This window comes from Garra rufa, chromosome 2 (assembly GCF_049309525.1).
Source record: "Garra rufa chromosome 2, GarRuf1.0, whole genome shotgun sequence".
NCBI lineage: Eukaryota > Metazoa > Chordata > Actinopteri > Cypriniformes > Cyprinidae > Garra > Garra rufa.
The window spans coordinates 46,328,347-46,341,364 of NC_133362.1; the positions used below are offsets into that span (position 1 = coordinate 46,328,347).

A 13,018-nucleotide genomic window follows, 5' to 3' on the forward strand; every position below is an offset into this window, starting at 1 on the left:
GCCCCCACATGTCCATTTCCAGATATACAGCTTCTATGAACACATGTGTGCAACACACACACATTCTACAATGCATAAACTTGAAAAGAAACTTATTTAATTCAATTCAGATTTACTGGTATAGCGTTTTTCACACTAAATATGTTTCCAAAACATTCTGAGAACAGTGCCCTATAAACCTCAGTGAGCTAAAGAAAACGGGAATGAGTTTTTTTGTTGTTGTTATTTTTAGTAATCCATGCAACCAAAACTTTAAAGGCTCAAGTCTAAAGATATGTTTGTGAAACGACAAGATATAATCAATATCAACATTCTTGCTGCTGAATACACAAATATATTACACTGAGCATCAAAGCTCATATACAGTGCTGATTCACATAATGCTGGTTGCATAAACGGCTCAGACCAATCTTAAAATGTAGTAATCTTTTAATTTTTTTCTTCATGACTGGCCGTAACTTTTAATAGTCAGTTACAACAAAGTAGATTGGTCTAATTTGAAATTGAAAGGTAAGACTGACCTTTTGGCTAACTACTAGGTGGTCAAACTAGTTCTTAAAGGGGTCATCGGATGAAAAACTCACTTTTACATGTGGTTTGAACATTAATGTGTGTTGGCAGTTTGTGTACACAACCACCCTACAATGATAAAAATCCACCCAGTGGTATTTTTTTAATCTTTAAAAGAAATCTCCCCTTTTTAAAATCAGCTCATTCTCAGCTTCTTGTCGTTGTGACAAAACACCGTTGATTGACATGAGCGCCTTACTTTAGCCCCGCCCTCATCGAGCTGAAACAAACTCCGATCACCATTGTGTCGACTCAGGTGCAGAGGAAGACTCTAATTGAGCGATTGAGGTGTTCTGTTGTTGGATGTAATAATGAACATAGCAGTCGTCATTTACTCCCGACATCTGAGCCGCTGAAGACGCAGAGGATAACGTTACTTTTGTTTTTTAAAAAGGAAAGCGCAGATCCCGATCTACATATGCATCTATGTTTGTGCGAATCATTTGTGATGCAGCTTCACCCACAGCAGAAGTGGGTATAAGGGTTTTTCATGCATCTTTGCAAACGGCCTTTCTTAATAATGTGCTTGTTGGCAAGTTTCGCCACTAAACATGGCTAAATGCAGCTAAAGTAAACATTACGGCTCATAATCCCACAGCAGAGAGAGGCGGGGCGAGCAGAGCTCATTTGCATTTAAAGGACCATGCAATAAAATTAGTTGATTGTTTGCAGAGCTGATTTTGACAAGGTAAAAGGGTGTTTTTTACACTACTATTGAGAATTTTTAACCAAAGTTTATTATAGACTTTTTTTATTAAGACTCTAAAGAATCATATGAACTTGACCCCTTTAAGACAGTCCAAGCAGAGTGGAAATGTTCATGCAACTGGCCTCAGAGCTGCTGGTCTTTGATATTTTGTCTTTTCTTTCTAATGTTAGCAAAATCATGAACCTTTTTTATGCTGACATTTCTAACCTGTCTTTGTAGCACTTTCAATTGTTTTAGTCGAGTGTTTACTTTTTTGAAAAATTAATTTAGGAGTTTTTGTTCTACAACTTTATCATGTAGATAAGTATAAAAAAACAACAACAAAGGAGATTTTATGACGTTTTTATTTTTTATTAATTCAGTGGAGAATATAAATGAAATCCATCTTTTTGTTCATGTATATTACTTAAAGACTAGAAAACAGTTAACTAGGACACAATAAAATAAAATATGATTAATTAAAATTGTCCAGCAGTGGGTTGTACTCTCTACTCATTGTTTTCAGGATTGTTGAGTGTCTTCTGTACTGCGCTGGCGTTGTGTTGTGTCTCAGCTGTCTCTGGCTGCTTCTTCTTCAGAGTTTGACAGTCAATGGGCAGCATCCTCTCAGCTGCTTCAGATGGCTGATTTACTGGAGCCTGTATGTAGAGCTTTCCATCAGCCATGGAGCAGCTCAGCGCCTCAGGATTCACTCCTTGAGGAAGATCAAACACCCGTCTGAACTCTTGGATTCTGTAAGAGTACGAGCCTTTCCCATCCTCCTGCTTCTTCTCGCTCTTTCCGCTGACATGCAGCTTCCTGCCCACCTGTCTGACTGACAGCTCTTCTGGGGAAAAGTCTTTAGTGTCCAGCGTCAAAGCAAAGCCGCTTCCCTCTTTCTCCATTGTGCAGGCGACTGGGTAGATCTCCTGTGAGGGTGGCATCTGCTGGATCTCCTCAAAGATCTTGTGCTGAAGTTTCTCCAGCTGCTCCAGGCTGCTCTTCAGCTCCTGCAGTACCTCTGTGTGTCTGTAAAGAGGTGTGATGTCCGGCCAGAGACTGCGCACTGGCCAGTCAGTCCCCATGAATGAGCTGAGGGAAGGCTGGAATCCATTCAGGCTCAACATTTTCAGTGTCTTTTGTGGTCTTGTTTTGCTCTTCAGTGGTGTTGTCTCTCTGGTGGCGTCGTAAGGCTTTTAGATTTGACTCCAGTTCTGTGAGTGTCTTAGCTTTATACTGTGTGTTCATCAGCACCAGCAAGTTCCTGAACTTTCCAGGCAGTTCTGGATTCGTCCACTGGAGGGCAGCATAGAGAGAGCTGAAGACGCCTCACCATCACACCCTCATTTTAGAAGATGATGAATAAATATCCATTAAACTGAATTAATGTATGCATGTTTTCGGCAGATGAATACAGAATTCTGGGGATTTTTCTTTTTCTTTCTTCATTATATTTTAAAAGCCTGAGGGTCTCCAGTTGTCATTTTAATTGTAAACCATATAAAACACTCAATTTCCTGTGTTGTTGTGTGTATTACAGACCCAGCATTTCAGGGCAATTGAGAACATAGGTCATATGCAATATATGATAAATGATCCATTATTGTTTTTCAGGGAAATTTTTATTATTTGTGTGAAATCAGTAAAGAGCTTCAATTGTTTTTCTTGATATTTTAAAGCTTGCTGAATTTAAGGTTTTCAAAACAGTTTTGGGAAAATTCTGCATGAAATTTAAATGAAAATGTAGGCCTACAATCTGTTCAGGCAGTGGCTGTGGTAGTTGTTTTACCCATAAAATGTGGCATTTTGTTCCTGAATAAATCAGTAACTAAATACAGCCTTTATCGCCACCTACTGGTGTAATGATGTAACTTACAGAAAGATTAATTGAACACACATAAACACTGTAAAAAGTTTTCACCAGTTTCAACTTAAAAACTTAAGTTTAGCAGCTGCCTTAAGATTTTAAGTTAAATCAACTTAAGTCATTTAAACTCACAAGTTATATTAACTCTTTTTTATTGTATTAAGTTCAAATGACTTGTAGTTTTAAAGTGCATATTGCAGGTTAAAAAATTTTTCGAGATAAACATATATTCGTGAATGAAAATACTATACGAACCGTTAATGCACTATTTGAAAATATTTTACAAGACCTAAGGGCACAAATTTAGATGACAAAGTGACGGTTTCCTTGACCGCTCTAGAAAACAACTTTTTTTTCCCACACCGCGTCATATGACGTCACGAGAGGGAGTCGTTCGCCAAGCTCTGTTGCTATGGCAAGCCGTTTTAGCATTAAATACTCTTTTCCATACTAGTCATAATTCTGTTTTGACTAGTCATAATTCCAATTCCAGATATCTATCCTGCAATTTTGACTCGTCATAATTGCAATCAAGATATCTACAATGTTATTGTGACTAGTCATAATATGTATTAAAGATATCTACAATTTTAATTTGACTAGTCGTAATATACATGAGAGATATCTATAATGCTTTTATGACTAGTCATATTCTTCCATTAACTTCCATTGTAGAATATTTTCAGATATCTACAAATGAGTTTTGACTAGTAGAAATTGTAATTAAAGATATCTATAAATGAATTTTCACTAGGCATAACTGTAATTAGAGATATCTCTAATTACATTTTTACTAGTGACAATGAAATTAGAGATATCTCTAATTGAGTTGCCACTAGTGCAAATTATAATTCAAGATATCTCTAACTGGGTTTTTACTAGTCATAATCCAATTGGAGATATCTTTAATTCGTCATTTTTAAAGATATCCACAAATACATTTGTAGATATCTGTAAATAATTTACTACTAGTCGAATTACAGTTGTAGATATCTTGAATTGGATTTTTGACTAGGCAAAACTTGATTAGAGATATCTTGAATTGGAATTCTTCCTAGTCAAAACTTATTTAAAGATATCTGCAATTTAATTCTGGATATCTCAATCAGATTTTCGACTAGGAGGATCATTCTTTGGAGATATCCGCATTCAGCTTTCTGACTAGGAAGAATTTGAATGTAGATATCTAGAATTAACATTCTGACTAGTCAAAATTATTTTATAGATATCTTAATTGTGTACTCAAACCACCCCTTTGCTAAGCTCCACCCTAAACCATATCGTCTTCAAGCAGTGTTTTCCAGCCCAAAATCTCACCAAAACCCGCCTACTTCAACAAAAACCAACCCAAAATTCTAACTGCCAAAATAATGTGATAGATATTGTATTGCCATGTCAAGGTTGACAAGGACCATTTTTATCTCTTAAAAAAAAAGAATAATGACAAAATAAAATAAAGATAAATCAATTTCACAGGAATATGGATCAAAACAGTCCGAAAATATGCTTAAAATGTCCAGAAATCTTCAAACAAATATGCTAATTTCTGTGCAAAAAGTGCACAATAAAGTGATGAGAAACAAATGTAATGTAGCTGGCATTTACGTTCATGCACACACCCACGACAGCCAAAAATGCGTTATTCATTGATGTATACTGTATGATAATCAAACAGCAAAAATAAAATAATAAGAACAATTACCAACAATAATGTGCTATCCTTTGTCTTGTGCGTTATCTTCAGACAGAGCACGTATTTCATGAAGTACACATTTCAGAACATAATGCAGAACTGTGTGTCCAAACTGTTGTTTAGTCCAGTAGCCAATGCCAAGTATACCAGAGTAGTCTGGACGGTGTAAAAGATGTTCTAATTCATCATTCCCATATTAAGTTTTGTTTTTTATTAACTGGTCATTCAATTGTTTTCTTATTTCAGTTACAATTATATTTATAAGTCTTCTGTTCATCTCTCACCACGTCTAATCCATGTTGTGAGATTTGAGTCACTTAGACTTTTTATCGTGTAACTTATATTTAGGCCACTTTGCCATCGCAATTACTTAAAATGAATAAATGAATAAGCTAAGGTAAAAGACGTAAATTGATTGACAGGTCTCTGTTAAACTAAACCAGTAAGGTTTGCGTTAAGCAAAAATGAGTTGATGACTGCACTACACATTATAATACTGTGATACTTTGAGCTCGAACATATTAAAATGATAAAAGCGAAGAAAATAGCAGGTGATTGAGCGGCTTTTAATATTTTTTAAAGCAGCCCAAAATTTGTCTACCCGCCCAATGCGTTATTCTCCGGTCCAAGCCGATCAAAAGAGCAATTGGAAGGAAACCCGCCCAATCTGGCAACACTGACGGTGGGCGGTGCCGAGGAAATGTAGTTTCATGTCACGCAACAGGAGATTCGACTAGGAGCAAATACAATGTAGATATCTTCAAATATATTTGGGACTAGTCGAAACGGAATTAGAGATATCTCTAATTACCTTTGCGGATATATGAAGCGTCTTTTAAAGATATCTACAACATCATTACAGATATCTTAAATTGAGTTTTGACTAGTCAAAATATGTTTACAGATATCTCAAATCCGATTTCTTACTAGTGCAATTATATTTGCAGATATCTCTAATTGTCATTCTGACTAGTCAAATTATAATTATCACTCGTCAAAATACAATTTGTCCTATCTTTAAATATATTTATGGATAGTCTGAACAAAGGTTTAAATGCTAAAACGGCTTGCGATACTGTTGCTATTCAGTAGGAGCAGTCGTGAGTTAGTGTGTTTTCGGTAGTTGTATTTAATTTCAATTGATCATCTTCATGGTAAATTATTGTTTTTATGGAGGCTGCACAAACTCCAGCCTGTCAGGACATCGTGTCCACGGGTTTACTTATAATAAAAAGAACGGTGCTATCTTCCGTATATGGGTGCGTTTGTGCGGATGAAGTGACGGACCTATACTAATGCATCTGCTTCGAAAAACGCGTTCACTTTACACTGGAGGATTATCATCCCGGCGATATGATGCAGTTCAACATGAGATGCTGAAGCAAGAACCAAGTGAGGCTCAGAGCCGGTGCAGTTCCTTCGGTGCACACACAGCAGCTTCATCGGGTCCGCTGTCAGACTGTGGTTCGTCCGAAGCCGTCAGAGATGCAGCTCGACGAAAACGTGAACTGCACCGTAAGTCTTGTTTTTCTTCTCATAACTTCTCATAAGTACCAAATCCGTGAACATATTTAGATAATGAGACAACGAGATGTGTATAAGTGTTTGTAAAGCACCGTGGCTAGCTTGTAAGCATTAGCAATATCATTTTAAGAACCGTGTAAAAACGGTATAGGAGAAGGTATTACAGGTCAGTTATCCTCAGTTTGTTAATATTATAATCATCAAGTCTAGTTACAGCTTGGTCACATTGTTTGCACAGCTAATTTGTAATTTATTGTCATGTGTTGTGTTTATAGGGCTTTGGGAGACATTGCAAGACATGAGGCTGTGTGAAGATCTGAAGCAGTGGAGCCAGCTGTTATTAACCACCTCTAAAATAACACATTAGTGTGATACCCACACTGAAAATATTTTTCTTTCAGTAGTATATGTTTTGTACATCTACATGTATATATTAACAGTTGCAATGTTGTGTTTTAAGTTGGGTATTAACAGTACTATGAAATAATATTTATGATTTATTGCTGTATAAATTAAACTGAATTGAATTAGCCATAAATGCAGATCTGCTTGATATATATGTTGTACACTTCATATAAAAAAAAAATTATACAGTAAGACAATTTGTGATTGTGATTATTTTTTATTGTTTGTCACCAAAATGGGGCCATTCAAAACCTTTATAAAGTAATCCTCTGTAAACTAATAGCTGACACAACACATGCAGGTAAGGGCTTCCTGATGAATACCAGCAGACAACTTGACTGTATGCTGTAAATATTAATTGTCTTATACCAATGGCATCAAAAAGTTTTACTTTACATGTATTTGTCACCTAAATATAGTCAAACTTTAATTGAGATTGAATTTTACTGTTTATTTGTAAGTACACGTATTTAGCTCAGAGTAATAAATGATCTCGACCATAAACTTACTCATGTCTGCTGGCCTGGAGATATCTATGCCCCTGCCTAAAATGCATTTAAGCTATATGTAAAACCTATTTTGATTTCAGACAGCAAGCCTCAAAGCCTGGGTGCAGAGTCAGAGACAGCATATCAAGTTTGGGGGTATTTCCCATAAGCATATAATACAACATAAAGGTGTTTATCTCTCGCGCGCGCGGTAATAAAAACCCGCTATATCACGTAACGTTTGCGTCGGATATTAATGAGTATGACACGCTTGATCAACGATCATTCGTTTGTGTTACTGGTAAGTAGAATCAATACTTCTAGATGACAAATGCTATGATTTTGCCCGATTAGATATCGTCAGCTAACACTGATCTCTCACAGACACCTGCCCTGTTCTCCTCAAACCACAACTTAATTTGTCTTCTCTGACCGCTGTTCTGTTTAATCCTGGCATGTCCCTGCTCTCTTGGCCACATAGCAGGCTCATATTTGTGTCTGTGGTTCGTCATACAAGTGTAAATAAACATTTTAAATGTTCTCCGCGTCCGAACAGTCATTGCGATCCATTGTTTTCCTATGGTTTACATTGACCGCTCTCCCTCTCGTTACGTCACTACCGGTTTGGCAGTTTTTCAGATGCGGAAGTAAAATTCTCTCACAAAAACGACTCTAGAAGCCTTAATAGCGTATTTTGAAGTATATTTTAAAGAAAATCTGGTTCCTACATTATTTTTCTATACATCAATTCACCAGAGTCTCTAACCTGCAATATGCACTTTAAGCTGATTTCACTTAAAAACTTAAGGCAGCTGCTGAACCTAGGTTTTAAAGTTGAATCTGGTGAAAACTTTTTCGACACTGACAGGAACATTGCTAGACCTTATCACTTGGGCCCAAGTATATTACAGGTATCTAATAAAATATGCACTAATTTGCATACATTTCTAAAGAAAAAAAATAACATTGGATGAAGCCTTATTAAAAAATCTTGTTTCATTTTGACATATTAGAGTCAAAGGTTTTACAGAGGGGATTTTGGATATCTTTTTTATCACTCCATAATAATAATAATTTCATATTTTTTATGAATAAAGTATATATATATAGGGTAATATCAGGTAAAATGGGCACCCTTAGTAAATATGAGCAAAAGTGACTGTGACAATAAATCTACATTGTTTATCCTTTAGATCTTTCATTTGAAAAATTCACAAAATTCGAACCTTTCATTGAAGTAAAACGATGGAAAATGGGGGGGATATCTCATTATGCAATAAATGTTTTTCTCTAGTTCACGTTGGCCACAATTATTGACACCCCTAAAATTTTTTTAATTAAAATATCTCTAAAGTATATTCCCATTAAAATTACAATTGTTTAGCACACCAGGGTGGATAGGAGTATAAAATTGTCCAGTCATGACTTTCTGTTCCACAGGATTATACATATGAGGAACACAAAGGCCAAATTCCCTTAACATCACAAGAAGTAAAACCAAAGAATGTAGTTCTGATGTGCAGAACAAGTTTGTTGAGCTTCACAAAATAGAAAGTGGCTGTAAGAAAAGAGCTATAGCATTGAAAATCCCTATTCCCACCATCAGGGCAACAATTAAGAAGATCCAATCAACTAAAGATGTTACAAATCTGCCTAGAAGAGGACGTGTGTCTATATCATCCTAATGCATGATGAGGAGGAGAGTTTGAGGGGCCAAACACTCTCCAAGGATCACAGTTGGAGAATTGCAGAGAATTGTTGAGTCTTGGGGTCAGAAAGCCTATAATTAAATGATCAAACTGCCCCTACATCACCACATGTTGTTCCAGAGGGTTTCAAGAAAAAATCCTCCTGGCTCACCCAAAAACAAACTCACTTGTCAGACATGATTGGCGCTTCAAACAGGACTGGCTTCTATGGTTAGATGAAACTAAAAATAAGCTTTTTGGCAGCCAACCCTCCAGATGGTTTTGGTGCAGATAGGGTTAAAAAGTAGCCCATGCCCACGGTTAAAAATACTGCTGGGTCTTTAATGTTGTAGACCTATTTTTCTGCTGGAGGTCCTGGACATCTTGTTTAGATACATGGCTTCATGAATTCTATCAAATACCAGCAGATAAAAAATCTAAACCTGACTGGAGAATCTAGAGAGATTCTGTATGAAGGAATGGTCTCTTGATGATGATCTCTTGTCAGGTGTTCTCCAAACTCATTAGACATTGTTGGAGAAAACTCAGAACTATTATCTTGGGAAAAGGATGTTGCAATAATTGGGTGTCAATAATAGTGGCCAACGTGAACTAGAGAAAAACATTTCATAATGATATTTCACCCCTAGGTTCTTCTGATTTACTTCAATGACAGGTTAGAATTTTGTGAATTTTTTAAATGAAAGATCAAAAGGATAAATTATGCAGATTTATTTTCACATCCACCTTTGCTCATATTTACCAAGGGTGCCAATATTAGTGGAGGGCACTGTATAGATCGATCGATCGATAGATAGATAGATAGATAGATAGATAGATAGATAGATAGATAGATAGATAGATAGATAGATAGATAGAGATATATAGATAAAGTGTTATAAAAGAAACACTAAAAAGTGTATTTTTGATGTTTCCTTTCCACTATAGTCCGAGTAAAAAATATTATAATTAATATTATTCTTATTTCTAATACCTGTATGGTGTTTTCTTAAATCTATGTTTATGTAAAAAGATGTTATTTGCCGCTTACATATATCTCGGTGACTATCTCTTTCTGATTTGGCGCCATTAGCACTTCGTTTACTTCCTCGTTCTCGCGTCATTACGTCGTCAGTTCCTTGTTACGAACTTCTTCAGCACAGATCAGATCAGATCAGACTGCTCCTAATCAATCTGCCGTACCCTTACAGCTCATGCACAACTTTGTCCGTCCATTTCCAGCTGTTTCATTACAAATACCTGTGGTTCACTCGCGATATTCGGTAATACTATTGTTGACTGCGTATTTTCGGTTTGTGCTAATGTGTAATAACGTATTCTTATGTTTGTATGCGTGTATATACATGTTATTATTGACTCACTGTGCATGCATGAATGTTCAGTTTTCTAGCACAGAATGGCAGTGGACTGGTTGGGCTTCGCCTATGCTGCAGCTCTTGCTCTGGGCGGATACATGGGCTATAAAAGAAAAGGTAACTGTCAACTGTGGGCTTGTTTTTATGCACCATTTAAAGGGAACGTGTGCAGCTAATAAAAATTATATTTGTGATAACACATTTTTAATACGTTTATAAATCTAAAATCATAGTTTATGTTTTTTGTCAGCTTTACGTGGTTCTAATAGACTTTTAAGCATTATGCATCTTTTGTATAACTAACAAGATATTATGCTACCATGCTAATTCTGTTTTGGAAACATACAGTGTAATTGCAAAACCGTAATATTCTTTTAAATGCTTTGGTGTACTGTGTCTGCAATCTATATGAGTCCATAACATCACTGTACTTTGTAAGGGATTGCTGAATATATTTAATGTAATGACTGTCTTCTACAGGAAGTGTGGTGTCATTAATTGCTGGCCTCTTCTTTGGAATTGTGTCTGCATATGGAGCATTTAAAATAACAAATGATCCACATGATTACTGGACTTCTCTAAGTATGAATCACTAATGTCTACTCTTTTGAAATGCTTTACATATGTCAGCTTTTAACTTACTTTCCATGACTTTTTTTGCACTAGTGGCTGCCGGTGTTCTGGCTGTTGTGATGGGAATGAGATTCAGGAAATCTGGAAAATTAATGCCTGCAGGCATCATGGCAGGACTGAGGTAAAACAGTTGTTAACACATGTAAAATATATAAGTTCTTGGGCAAAGATTTATGAAGATATGGTCAGACTAAACCACAGATGCCATTGATGATATTCAATATTGATGTATTTGCTCTGGAACCATTTAAAATGGGTAAATCCTTATTTAAAATCAGACAAAAATAATTTCACCCAAACAGCCAAGCAGAGTAGTGTATAATGAAATAAGTAAAATGCAGTCTAGTTAAAAAACTTTCAGTTACAGTGCCCTCCACTAATATTGGCACCCTTGGTAAATATGAGCAAAGGTGGATGTGAAAATAAATCTGCATAATTTATCCTTTTGATCTTTCATTCAAAAAATTCACACAGTTCTAACCTGTCATTGAAGTAAATCAATAGAACCTAGGGGTGAAATCTCATTATGAAAGTTCACGTTGGCCACTATTATTGGCACCCAATTATTGCAACATCCTTTTCCCAAGATAACAGTTCTGAGTTTTCTCCAACAATGTCTAATGAGTTTGGAGAACACCTGACAAGAGATCAGAGACCATTCCTTTATACAGAATCTCTCTCTTCCCAGCTTCATGTTGGTGCTTCTCTTCAGTTTCTATACAGGGTTCATGTCAGGGAACTGGGACGATCATGGTAGAAGCTTCATTCTGTGCTCAGTGACACAATTTTGTGCTACATGTTTGTTTTGGATCATCATCCTGCTGGAAGATGCAACCATGGCTCACTATAAGATTTCTAACAGAGGCAGTCAGGTTTTGATTTTTTATCTGCTGGTATCTGATAGAATCCATGAAGCCATGTATCTGAACAAGATGTCCAGGACCTCCAGCAGAAAAATAGGCCCACAACATTAAAGACCCAGCAGTATTTTTAACCGTGGGCATGGGGTACTTTTTTAACCATCTGGAGGGTTAGCTGCCAAAAAGCTCATTTTTAGTTTGATCTGACCATAGAAGCCAGTCCTGTTTGAAGCTCCAATCATGTCTGACAAGCGAATATGCTGGAGTTTGTTTTTGGGTGAGCCAGGAGGATTTTTTCTTGAAACCCTCTGGAACAACATGTGGTGATGTAGGGGCTGTTTGATCATTTTATTTTAGGCTTTCTGACCCCAAGACTCAACAATTCTCTGCAATTCTCCAACTGTGATCCTTGGAGAGTCTTTGGCCCCTCAAACTCTCCTCCTTATCGTGCATTAGGATGATATAGACACACGTCCTCATCTAGGCAGATTTGTAATCTTTATGGTGGGAATGGGGATTTTCAATGCTTTAGCTCTTTTCTTACAGCCACTTTCTATATTGTAAAAGCTGAACAAACTTGTTCTGCACATCAGAAGTACATTCTTTGGTTTTGCTTCTTGTGATGGATGATTAAGGGAATTTGGCTTTTGTGTTCCTCATATTTATAATCCTGTGGAACAGAAAGTCGTGGCTGGACAGTTTCATACTCCTAGCCACACTGGTGTGCTACAAAAAATCGTAATATTAATGGGAATATACTTTAGAGATATTTTACTTAGACAAATTTTGAGGGGTGCCAATAATTGTGGCCAACGTGAACTAGAGAAAAACATTTATTTCATAATGAAATATCCTCCCATTTTACATCGTTTTCCTTCAATGAAAGGTTCGAATTTTGTCTTCTTTGCCCATATTTACTAAGGGTGCCAATATTAGTGGAGGGCACTGTATGTTTTTACACATTTTTACCACATGAACACAAGGAAGAATGATATTGAATCTTTTTTTATTGATTTAATTGACATGTATAGAAATAAGCAGCAAAATGAGTTCTTAAGCAAATACGTTGTCACATTGACCGGTGCAGATGTGGCACAACAAACCGTCTGTCAAAGCACTCCAATGTTTATTCTGATGGTTTGGTGTAAATGGCCAATCAGACTGTATTCTGTTTTCAGCCTCCTGATGGTTTTGCGGCTGTTGCTCTTCTAAGAGTCCATGGACAG

At 36.4% G+C, this 13,018-nt stretch overlaps 3 protein-coding genes across 3 annotated transcripts in view; 1 reads left to right on the forward strand and 2 right to left on the reverse strand.

The window, feature by feature from the left end:
* Nucleotides 1–1,631: 1,631 nt before the first annotated feature.
* Nucleotides 1,632–2,505, reverse strand: LOC141326493 (heat shock protein 30-like). Its single transcript, XM_073835237.1, has one exon. It carries the CDS (start codon nt 2,383–2,385, stop codon nt 1,768–1,770), a length of 618 nt encoding a protein of 205 aa, XP_073691338.1. The 5' UTR covers nt 2,386–2,505; the 3' UTR covers nt 1,632–1,767.
* Nucleotides 2,506–10,067: 7,562 nt separating this feature from the next.
* The window catches only part of tmem14a (transmembrane protein 14A), a 3,072-nt gene continuing 121 nt past the window's right edge, over nt 10,068–13,018 (forward strand). Inside the window, exons 1-5 of the mRNA XM_073835239.1 lie at nt 10,068–10,206; nt 10,327–10,416; nt 10,780–10,881; nt 10,966–11,053; nt 12,971–13,018. The exon at nt 12,971–13,018 is cut by the window's right edge and continues 121 nt beyond it. Of these exons, the coding sequence (XP_073691340.1) occupies nt 10,341–10,416; nt 10,780–10,881; nt 10,966–11,053; nt 12,971–13,004 (300 nt within the window). The 5' untranslated portion in view covers nt 10,068–10,206; nt 10,327–10,340 and the 3' untranslated portion in view covers nt 13,005–13,018. The remainder of the gene's footprint in view (nt 10,207–10,326; nt 10,417–10,779; nt 10,882–10,965; nt 11,054–12,970) is intronic.
* Nucleotides 12,782–13,018, reverse strand: part of LOC141326494 (glutathione S-transferase 3-like) — a 2,192-nt gene continuing 1,955 nt past the window's right edge. The window contains exon 6 of the mRNA XM_073835238.1: nt 12,782–13,018. This exon is cut by the window's right edge and continues 379 nt beyond it. The gene's annotated coding sequence lies outside the window, so the exon portion shown is untranslated.